Genomic DNA, 12,419 nt, shown 5'->3' on the forward strand with positions numbered 1-12,419 from the left:
TTGCTGCTCTGTGTAACATTCTTTCCCTTCTTTTCCCCCCTCACTATACAACTACTTGCTTTTCTTTATTGTCCATCACACATTGTTTTTCATCATCTAGCAGATGATATGAGATCCACCATAGGGGGAAATTAAAAACTATATGATTATTAGGAATCTGTATCGAAGAGGGGCAAAAGCTTTTTTTGCTTTAAGGAGAATGTGCATGATGTATAGAGCAAAAAGGGATGGGAAACATAACATACTAGGTCAAAGAAGGGGTGTTAGATCTCTTTAGAAACAATAAGCAGCACAAGTGTAGGAACCCCATTAACTAACTCAACAATTGCCAATTCCTGGATCTGCCAGCTGATATATAGTTTAACATAACATTATGGCTTGCATGTCCTTCCCTCTTCTTTTCTTTCTTTATTTTTTTGGTGAGGGATGCAATGGTTTGACTTTCTCCTCTCTTTTTTTAAATCTTATTTGTTACCATTGCGACATTTGTCGAGGGTCTATTGGAAACGAAACAGTCTCTCTATCTCCATAAAGTAGGGGTACGGTCTGCATATACTCTACCCTCTCCAGATCCCACTATGCGGGAGATATTGGGTATGCTGTCATTGTACCATTGCCACATCTGTTTGATCTTTCTCTTTTTCTTTTTGCAAAAAGAATGAAGGGATCAGAATTCTAAGATCAAACCTTCTAATTTTCGATCTTAATTCGGACATTAAATTTTTTAATATTTTTAGAATAACATCTTGGTACATACTAAGAAACTAAATAAAGTACTATAATTGCAACTCTTTTATAATTAAAACTATGTAAGAAATATATCAAAAAGTTGTGATACAAGAAAAATTATTTGACCCTCCAAATAGTAATAGTGGCATCTATATCTATATATATATATATATATTAAAGCAAGAAAGTTTGCATTGTGGTTAAGCCAAGTGGCAAGCTACTATGAAGCCACTTGGCAATCTTAAAGAGTTTGTGGGAGATTGTCAAATAAGAAAATATCACTTAATAACTATATATGGAATTCTATTTATTGAAATTAAATTGAAGTCTTTTTTTAAAAATAAAGTTCAATCATTGTACTAATATTTTCGAACAGAAATTTTTTATTTGGAAAGTAAAGAATTTTGATATCAATAGTATTTGGATTCCTTTTCTAATATCAAGTGAGAAGAATATATCCTACAGTAATCTAATGTGCAATTTTAATTTATTTTAAAAATTCAATACTTTTTAATGAGTTGAAGAATATATTTTAAGGTTTTAACCTAAAGTTCAGAATGTAGATATATTTAATAATTTATTTATTTCATAATGGATAATCCAAAGTATCTGTTTAGACTAAGTTTTCTGAATTTTAAACAAGTATACAATAAAAATAATTTTTTTAAAGGCTAAAGCTTCAACAAAAATAATAATTACTAGAAGTTTAATAATAAAAATACCATAATATTTTGGTGAAGTACTATATAGTTTGATCATATGCACTTTTATTTTTGTCTATTATTGAATAAAATACTAAAAGATAAAATTAAATTAAATATCATACTTACAAGGGGAAATAATTTAGAAAGAGGGGGATAAAGATAGCGTGGGAGAATTTATACTTTGAATTAATTAAAATGATAAAATAAAGCAAATAAATAATTAATAATCAAAAATATTATTGATAAATTCAAATATTATATAGCGAAAGATTAAAAATAAATAAAAAGATTATTTTAAGAGAAAGAAAAACCATATTCATTATAGTATATTATAATAGAAGTAGCAGATAAGGATATAAAGTAGGTGACAAGCTAATAAAAAGTTAAGTAATAATGTAACCAATATTAAGTACGGGTAACATAGTAACAATAGACAAAGAACAAAAAATAGAGAATTTTTTTTGTAAACAAATAATATAATTGTAGATATATAGAAGGATTAGACATTTAAATTTGATATAAGAAAACTTTTTGAATTATTACGAGAAAAAATATATTATATGGATAATATCACGCAATTGAAAACATAATTTATAAACCTAAAATTTAAAACATTTATAATGAAATAATGACAAGCAACAAATTAACAATATAAAGATGTAATTAAAATTATTATGTAGTTAAGTTATAAAAAAAATTAAAGTCAAAACTCTATACGAAAACAAAAGGAAAAAAATTAATTGCTTATTGCACATAATACTAAATAATAATTATTAAAAGTGTAGATTTATGGAAAATAATAAAGGAATTTCTTCGTTTAAACTTTGGCATATTTTCAAAAGAATTAGAAAAATAATACGATAATGTTTATATTATAGATACAACACGAAATGTGAAAAATAATTAGAATATTATATGATAGAAAATAATGTATATAGAGGACAATAGAAGTAATGTGAAGGGGTCTACACTTTAAATTTGTTTAATAAAATAGTTAAATAGGAAAAATAATATTATTGATATATTTAAACAAAACAATTGGAGCTACGGAACAAAAGAACAAAGTTAAATTTAATTTTAGGGTAATACAAAACTATATTCATTGTATTATACTAAAAGTAGAGCAATGAGTAAGGACATTAAATAACACGACAAGCTAATAAAAAATCACATGGCAATATAGCAAGTATGCATTATGGTTAAGCCAAGTGGCAAGCTAATATAAAGTCATTTGGCAAATTATGAGAATATTTGTTATAGTATTTAATTTAAATTGAAAGACAGAATATTTATTTAAATTTAAATAGAAAGAGTAAATAAGATTCTTTTGAATCTGAATGGAAAGAAAGTTAAATTTGAATTGATTGATTAATTAATTAGGAAAGCTAATCAACACATAAATGTTCCAATTCAAATGGGAGGCTCAACGAGTGAGGCGAATTGTTTTAAATAATGAGAAAGAGTTTTTGAAATTTGAGTTCACAACAAAAACAATAGAAAAAACAAAAAAATGTTTGTTACTAGAAATAAGACTAAAAATTTAGGTTCGAACCCATAATCATAATTACCGAGTTGTTGGATCAAAACTTAACTTTCTTAACTACCTTAGGGATAATGTTTAATTATGAATCGACTCAGACATTGGCTAAACAAATGTCGATTGTGTTGCCTTACGGTAAAATTAATTATCCAATATTTTATAATTTATTTTATATCTCAATTATTTGGAAGCAATACATACATTTTTTTTTTCTATTAGTGCTAGCAGTTGCTATGCTAAAATATATAAGAAGGAGGATAGATTCTTCTGTAATGGCTCAGGTATGGACAATGACTTTTTAGCGCGTTGTTGATATTTATGTTCTCTCAAATTGTGTGTGTGTGTCAATTAGAATGAAATAGATTTGGATAGGGAAAACACATAGATGAATATAATTGCACTATTTGGGATTGCTACTTACACAAAATAAAGTGTATCACAAAATCATAAGGTAAGATTCATTTAATGAAGAATTACATGTAAGAACTCATCTTCTTTTAGTACACGTGCATCGTAAAAGAAAAATATTTAATGTAGGTTAACATTTATTTAATTATAATATATTAATCTTAACTATATCCCAAAAGGTATCACTTAAATTGTTAAAAACAATGTGATTTTAATTGTGTGGTTAAAATTGAGGTAACTAGCAAAATTATTGAGCAAATTACGATCCAACTATTTTATAAGTTGGTAACTCCCAAAAGTTAGAATATATTGGTTGTTAATAAATTATCATGTACATATATATTAATTTATTACTGTGTAATTTTAGGTTGGTAGAAGTTGATGTTGATGTGAGAATTTATTATGTTGAGATAATAATAAAATATATTTTTATAATTTAAATTAAGATATTACTAAATGTATTATTATTTGTTATTATTCTATATAGTATGACTTCACTCAGTTTCAATATAGATAAGATAATTTGACTTGACACGAAATTTAAGAACGAAAAAGAAAACTTTTGAAATTTATGGTCCTAATAGTTTTGTGGGGCCATGATGCTTGCATGGGTGTAAAAACTTCTCATTATATGTAAAATGGGTAAAATAAAAAATTTAAAATTAAATTATTTCCAAATATTCATATTTTTATTTGTTTGTATCACCGGCTATACATGAGGTTATAATATTTAAGTTTATGTCAATAGTTATTCATATAATTTGTTCTTTTTAATTTATAGAATTTAGCAGGATCATAATATTATCCGCACATCGTACGGGTACTAATACTAGCATAAATAAAATGAAGCATTATATTTGTTTCTCCATGTCAATAAAGTTTCCTGTCATTTCCTTTCATTTCTTTCCACCCAACAACTTCAATGTATAAGGTTTACGGTAAAAACATAAAGGCCAGCCCAGTGCACTAAGCTCCCGCAATGCTCCAGGGTCCGGAGAAGGGCCGAATCACAAGAGTCTATTGTACATAGCCTTACCCTGCATTTTTGTAAGAGACTATTTCCACGGCTCGAACCCATGACCTCCTGGTCACATGGCAGTAACTTTACCAGCACGCCAAGACTCCCTTTCAGTAACAACATAGCCCATTAAGATTAGGAAGTATAGGATAACAACATGGGGATATAGAGAGGGAGGGAAAATATCACTATTAAACAGCAGTGCCATATTATTGCAACTAATGACATCATAAGTTTCCAATTATTTACAGTACTTATGAAGGTTATCAGCCAATCCACATATCTACAACTGGATGGACATATTTACAACTGGATGAAACATATTTACATATTCACAGATATTTACATCAAAAAAATGATATAAAAAAGGCATAACACAACCATCCCTTTTGCTAATCTTGTTTTCAAGAATTCTTTGTCTTCCCTCATCTGTTTCCTTCCTTCTCCTTCCACTGCAAATTTACACCAATGTACAAGAAGCAAGAAGAAGTCACATCTTCAAAGCCAATTCTGGAGAACAGTCACACAAGAAACCATAGTTCCTTTTACTTTTTTGTTTTTTTTTTGAGATCTCAAGTGGATAGGAAACAGCATTATTCCTCTGTCCTCTGCTGTATCTTCTCCTTAAACATTAATGTCCTTCAAGCGGAACTCTTTTTACAAATCAATTTCTCCCAGATATTTTTTTTTCTTTTTACGATCTTACTTTGTTTTCGATCTTAGATTTCTATGAAGTCCATACTTGAGATTGTAATGAGTAACAAAACAGCTGAAGTTTGATCTACTGCAACAAAGAATCGCAGGAGCAGCAGAGCACCACTGGCATTTCTAGATTTCAGCGATTCCTCGGAGATGAGACCCAATGCTCCATATACTTCTTATTCTCTGCATGTAAAATTCCAAAATCAAGAAGCCTAAATCATACAAAGTACAAAGCTAAAAGAACTGTGTGATGGAAGGGAAAGCTACCAATAGTTTACTCTTTACAGATGTTTTTTTGTTTCTTTATCTAATTCAATGCATTACTGCTAACTTTTATGCTCAATCAGAAAGAAACTAAAAAGTTTAAGGAGAAATTTTCAAATTAGAATACGTGTAATAGCTAAAGAACAAACAACAACAACAACAAACCTAGTGATATCCCACAAAGTGGGGTCTGGGGAGGGTGGAGTGTAATAGCTAAAGAACAATGTTGTAGAAAGATGAGGACTTTCAAATAACAGCAAATTTAAAATCGGCATCACACATATAGCATGTGTGCCGTGAGTGAGAGGGTGGTCGTAGATCAGCCCTCAGCTCTTCTTTCGAAATTATCGAACATGATGACTTATCGGCTTGAGGCTTCTTTTCTTTTCAAGCTGAGTAGAAATTTCATAAGAGAAGAAAAGTTCACAGAAGGTTCTTCAATAGTATGCCCGGTTCACGAGGTTCTACCACTGCAGGGCCCAGTTGCCATTCTCCCATTACTCAATAATAAAAGGTCTAGCAAAGTAAGAATCACAGATTCCTTCGCAACAAGGAATAACAGAATCATGCAAATCTATGCACAAACTATCAATAATAAAAGACAAGGTGCTAAATTCCTCTTAACTGATGAAGTGATTTAGGACAAGACCAAGATCCTAGTTATATAGAACATAGAGTATACAGTGCGAGAAGAGTTCAAGGGGCAAGTAATTTATTGCGTTGGAGATGCTCCTTGAATATAACAAGGGAAAATGTTCCATTTCTAATGTTGGTTGGCCATGGCACTCTTGTCTTTTCTATTACTAGTTAACACTGCCACCTTTCTGAAAGAGAAAAGAAGAGGGCCAAAGAACTACAACCTAGTTTCTCTGGATTACAGAAACCTATAGGCAACAAGATGACCATTCAATAAACAATCGCAATGAAAGTAACCTCATTAAGTCACCAACTTAATTACTGCAGGGAAGCTTTTGGCAATTAAGGCAGTGGATTTGAAGGAGAATTGAGAGTACTATTTTTCAGCACATTAAGAAGGAAGCAAAGCAGCAAGACTTAAATCCAAAGGATTATGCGCTTGAGGCAAGATTACAACTTTTAAGCTGATAAGTCTCCCTTTAAGAGTAATTTCTAGTTGGAAAAAATGTTCTATACAAAACTAGTAAGAGTGAAACTATTTCAACTTTGAAAGCCTTTCCAGCTAAACTGAATACTCAGATTTGTAAGCACATAAGAAAAAAAGGCGTTGATCAAATTAGTTGCTTAAAAGCATCATCACATTCCTCTCTAAGTCTCGAGAAGCAATTGTGTCATCATTCATGCTGTATGAATACAGGTTTTGGAATTTGTTAACTCCTTTGTGTTAGGATTTTATCCTGAATTTCTAATTTATTTTTTTTTATTTGCACCGGGTGTCCGAGTCTCTTCGAACCCCGACTAATCCCGGGGGTGCAAAGGCCCTCGGCAAGGAGTTTCCCGCAAGTGCACCATGGTTAATTCAGGTTTTACCCAGTCCGATGGCCCTCAGAAATTATTTGTACCCAGTGGGTTTCGAACTTGAGACCTTGAAAGGGAGCAAACCCGAAGGCTCAAGTCAATTGCCACCAGCCCAACCCCTGAATTTCTAATTTATTAGGACTCTCTTTCTTGAAGAAAGGGAAAAATACTCCTAAAAGGATTAAATTCTCCAGCTAGACAAAACTCTCTGAAAGATTGATTTATCGTCTCTAAGGTTTACTTTGTTAGCTTCTGCATGCACCATGTTATTTCGATCCCAACACTTAAATCGTGAGGTCTTCAAGGGAACAACCTAGTGGCAAAGTTTCATGAATTGGAATTCCTCTTGACTATCTGCTACTCACTTGGGCTTTCATACTCTCTTGTTAACTGCAACAGCTACTACTAGTACTACTATACCTGATGATAGGCTATAATTACGTATTTTAGTCGATTATTACACTCTAATTTACTGCACTTTAGTTGAGTTTGCGTTTTGCACTAACGATGTGTTTTATGCCTTGTAGGAGTGATTTCGAGCTATATAGATGTTATGAAATGAATTCAAGTGATTTGGAGCTTTGAAATCTGAGTAAAAGCCCAAGGAATTAAGTCGGGATCATGTCAGGGGTCAACTTTGATAGTTAAGAATAAACGAAGACTCGAGAGGGCATATTGCGCACTGTCTAGTAAAATACACATAACCTTTTGCTCAGAACTCCATTTTGGCTCCACAATATATGGTTGGAAACCTAACTCAAAGGGCTACAACTTTCATGTTTTACGTTTTTTCAATTTCTAAACGGAACAGGGCGAAACGCGCGAGATTTGAGCCAACATGAACGAAACCGAGAAAAAGGGCCAGTTGGGCGCCACCTGTGGCGCCAAAAACAGTATGCACAAATAATGGGGCGCCGTGGAGGGCGCCTGGTGCCGGGCTGGGCGCTGGTGACGTGAAATGTGTCCTATTTTGCCCGGGACAAGTTTATTTCGGCCCTAGACCTACCCAACTGATATAAAAGCAAGACTAAACCTATTTTTGAGAGGAGAGACGCCACTTTGGAGTAGAGATACACACGGGATCGTGAGAAAGCGAAGAATTCTCAGTTTTCTTCATCTTTTTCTAGTATTTCCAATTGATTCAATACTTATGCAATTGTTTGATTACATCATGAGTGGCTAAACACCCATTGTTCTGGGGTTGTGATTTAGCCATGAATATTGTTGTTTGATATTAGCTTGACCTTGATTATAATTCACCCATATATGGTTGTTTCTTCAATTCTGTGTTGAATTGCTTAATTGTCTGGCCAACAGTTAAGTTCTATTTACTATCTATGTTATGCTTGGGAAAGCCGTGTTTAGATTAGAGAAGAATTGAAGAGAGCATGATCTTAACCCTTAGGGGGAGCGGATTTGTGGTTAGAATAGGAATATACCTAGTCACCGTGCTTAATTAAATATCGTGATCTTAATGCGTTCTTAAAAGATTGATTTCATAGGAATATAAGTGTTAATCTATTGAGAATAGGTGAGTAGTACTTCGGGAGAAGGCTATGAGAGCATTTATCGATTAATTAGCAACCATGAGTGAATTATATGAAAGGGAGAGTTAATTAGAACACAATACAAATGGTGAATCGATCACAACCCTGGAATATTTGTCTCTACTGAATACACAACAATCAACTCGTTACTTGATAATTTAGTTATTATTTAGAATTGTAGTATAATATAATCATATTATTGGACTTTGATTTTAGCTTGATCGAATAACAATTTTAGTGATTTAGTGAGTAGTTTACACGAGTCTTTGTGGGTTCGACACTCAACTTATCATTATATTACTTGTCGACCACGTATACTTGCGTGTGTGTTTGGGAGCAACAATACCTCAACCCTAATCTCTTGTTAACTATGTGGAGGCAAAAAGGGACAAATATTTAACATGAGGAACCAGTAATTGCATTCATATAGAGAAGATTAAAGGTACACATCCTCATAATCCACTTAGTTATAGTGCGCATAACGGAGATATTTGATTGAACCTTTCAATTTGCAAAAGCAGCAAATTTATATGAATATCAATACGTATGTTTCTCTTAGTATACCTTAATGCCTAATTTACCAGCAATAAACGATTAACCCAAGAGAAGCCTTTTACGAGGTCTTTAATAGAAAGGTGTTGAATAATCTTTGAAATTCATTGGCCAATTTTCCGCATCTTCCAAGATATACAAACAACAATATCAGAAATCATATTCAAACCACAAGAACATAACAGAAAGAGACTCTTACCAGTAGCATATATATCATTCAAGTTTCCCACGGCTTGCAGAAACTTGTCTTGTCCATTTTCTTCCACATTAGCACAACCACAGCCATAGCAAGGAACAAGCACAGCAAAACTATCATCTGAATCATCGTCACTATGGAATCCAGGGCCATGAGGTTCCAACCATCCAACCGACCAGTCTGAATCATCAGACTCGAAACCTGAAACACATCCACCATCCGATGGAACAATAACAATATCATATTCCCGATCAATCTTTCGCTCCTCACGACTCTGCCATTTCCGCTTAACCTTTCTAGATGAGGAAGCCATGTTCCTCCTTCGGTCGAGAGGGAACTTCAAAGTATCCAATTCCCACAATCCTGAATCAGGTGATGAATTTAAAGATGAACCATTTGAGATTTTAGGTTCTTGATGCTTTCCACTCCAAAGCAACCATGACAATGGGGTAAATGTCAAGGCCATATTTTCCTATATCCGGGAATTTATCAAAATTAAATGATTGATTTGTTTCCGTTGCAAGAGAGATAGGGTAAGAAGATGAACAAAATCAAAACAATATCAAACAAACATTAGGACATGCATGATCCTTAAGCAAATATCAAGAAAAAGGATGGAAAATATTGTTATTGGTAACTTTTATTTAATATACAAGAGTACAGAAACCTTGAATTTTGAATTAAAATAAAGCCATAGAACCCCACAGAAAGAGGGATCTTGTTCCATTGAATCTGGCCTACAATATTGCCAATATTGGGTATTTCCAAAAAGAACCTTAAAAACTTTCCTTCTCCATCAAACTTGGAATATTGATAAAAAAGATTCAGCACAGATAACAAGAAAACCCCATAAAAGGTTAAGGCTTAAGCCAATGTATATACCTTGTAAACTCAAAAAAAATAATATCAGAACTTGCGCAAACCCAGAATTTACACCAAGAATTTAGAACCCCAATTCTTCTTTTTGCTCCTTAATCTCAAAATCATCAAAAATTAGGGACAGGAGATTATGTATTTTCCCTTCAATAATTCAACCACCGAACCAGAAACATAGATATTAAAAATAACTATAAAAACAGCTAAATAACAAGAGTTTAAGCAGAGATTTATCCTCTCTTTTGAGGTTTACGTGAAGATAGTGGATTTGATTTATTATTGGCTTCTAAATAAGGCAAAAGGGTAGATATGGAATTTACTGGAATCTTGGGTGTGTTGTGTGGATATGATTGGAGATTAATAGTTTAGGAAAATAATATTATAACAAAAATGTAGTTGCCAGGTCAGATAATAGTGCCAGAGTGACAGTGGGACCCAGGGAAAATAGATAACGTGGCTGCTGCTATGGCCAGTCAATTTCGTGTTTGTATAGTTCAAGTAATTTCGGCCACCTGTTTTTACCGGGAGAAGATATTTAGCCGGTAAAAAACAATTAAGAACATTATTTATTTATGAAATATGGTCATATTTTGGGGAATTTCAAATATTTTTAAGGTCCGAAAACTAATTTAGGGTAGTTTTTGGGCGCAATTTTTTTTCCACACAGAAATTCAAACTTGAAAAATTATTTTTCACAATTTCAAAAATTATTTTTTCAAGTTTCAATCAAATTTATGTTCAAAAGCTAGCTTAACTTTTTTTGGTTTTTCGGTATCTGCATTGGTGCACGATTAAATATGGATTCGCACTGAAAAACCCATATTGGGGGAGGTAGATGGATAAAGCACTCCTTGAAAAATGCGATTCCATACTCAATACTCGAATCTGAGACCTCAGGTTAAAGATGAAATAGCACTTATCACTCTGCCACAGCCTTTATTGGTAGGAGAAGATATTTACACAGTACTAACATGTGCAAATTCATTAATAATTGATATCAACATTAATTATGGAAATAAATAGTGGAGTTTTAAAGTTTTTGTTGCTTAAATAGATATAATTAAAGTGTGATTACCCTTTTGATAATGACAATGTTAATTGAATATCAATCACTTTCATCTTTAATGTATTCAAACTTGCATTTCATACATGCCACAAAGATACCAAACGTCATACCAAATAATCTTTCACAAGAAAATAAACAAATAAATATCATTTTTTTTTTTGCGTGTAATATCTGCTGGTTAGTGGGTTTCAATGTTTCGTTTCAAATTCCATCAGCTATGATTAGGACTAGCACATGATAAAGACAAAGAAGCAACATGTTTTCAATGCAAATAAATCACCTAGATTCTTTTCTAAAAAGATATTTTTTTCAAAAAAAAATTCTTCCTAGGCTTAAGTTATATATATACTTATATAAAAAATATTTATACAGTCAATATACTCGATTCAATTGTATCTAGAATTACCAATAAAACTTATAAGAAGCGCAAAATAAAAATTTGATAAAAATAATAATTAATCTACTATTATAAATTTAATTACACTAATAAGTAGTATAACTTAAATACTTTCCTCAATCATTAATGACAAATGAAATGATTAATGTCTTTGTCACCGTAGACAACCAATGGGTGCACATGGCAGTTTTTGGTTTGATAGGGACAAAAGCACCACTAATTGGTTATATATGAAAATAAAAATAATCAAGGATTATGACTTCTTTTATTAATCAATTTCATTCGTGGCCTAAATTCATAATGGAATAACATGACACATAAGCTCCAAGTTTTTCATATCAATCATTTAAATAAGAATTGATAACCTGAGAGAGTTCTAGAAAGGATTGACATTCATCTTCAAACGTGTATGATACAAATAGACAAAACATATGATTTTTATTTTTTTATTAGAGAGAAATCTCAAGTGATTCTATTACACTAAGGACTCGTTTGGCGTGAGGTATAAGTAGATATAATGTTGATATAAAAATTTAATACCACCTTAATATTTTGTTTGGTTAGCAAACCTGGTATAAGTTATCCCAGAATTAAAATTAGTACCGGAATAACTTTTATCTTCTTCTTAAAAATTATGTAATTATATTTTTAATACAACATAATAAACAGTGGATAAAAAATAATACCAGAATAATTAATCTCAATATAAGTTATCCCAATATAAACCGTATTCAAATTAAACGACCCCTAAAAGTGAAAAAAGAACTTATAAAGAGGAGGAACACATGGCAGTTTGTGGTTTGATGAGGACAAGAACACCACAAATTGGTTTGTGTTGTGAATATAAATATTAAGTATGACTTCTCTTTCTTATAGGTCTTTTCCATGTTCTGGCCTGAATTCTTGATCATGTCACTTCATGCCAC

At 32.0% G+C, this 12,419-nt stretch overlaps 1 protein-coding gene across 2 annotated transcripts; it reads right to left on the bottom strand.

Moving 5' to 3' along the window:
* Positions 1-4,588: 4,588 nt before the first annotated feature.
* LOC107783799 (uncharacterized) lies at positions 4,589-10,291 on the bottom strand. Of its 2 annotated transcripts, XM_016604849.2 has the most exons (3): positions 10,037-10,285; positions 9,158-9,626; positions 4,589-5,284 (listed from the first exon to the last, which is right to left on the bottom strand). In XM_016604849.2, exons 2-3 carry the CDS (start codon positions 9,618-9,620, stop codon positions 5,235-5,237), a joined length of 513 nt encoding a protein of 170 aa, XP_016460335.1. In that variant the 5' UTR covers positions 9,621-9,626; positions 10,037-10,285; the 3' UTR covers positions 4,589-5,234. The 2 variants fall into 2 exon arrangements, with proteins under 2 accessions (XP_016460335.1, XP_075088812.1); XM_075232711.1 differs by having other exon boundaries at positions 9,158-10,291.
* Between the last annotated feature and the right edge of the window lie 2,128 nt (positions 10,292-12,419).

Source organism: Nicotiana tabacum, chromosome 16 (genome assembly GCF_000715075.1).
Source record: "Nicotiana tabacum cultivar K326 chromosome 16, ASM71507v2, whole genome shotgun sequence".
NCBI classification, from domain to species: Eukaryota; Viridiplantae; Streptophyta; class Magnoliopsida; order Solanales; family Solanaceae; genus Nicotiana; species Nicotiana tabacum.

Bases quoted from the DNA above. Each gene is read 5' to 3' on its own strand.
- LOC107783799 (XM_075232711.1), bottom strand. From the start codon at position 9,620: ATGGCCTTGACATTTACCCCATTGTCATGGTTGCTTTGGAGTGGAAAG. The intron at 5,285-9,157 runs GTAAGAGTCTCT...TTTTACATGCAG, and splicing joins GAATGATATATATGCTACTG to AGAATAAGAAGTATATGGAG.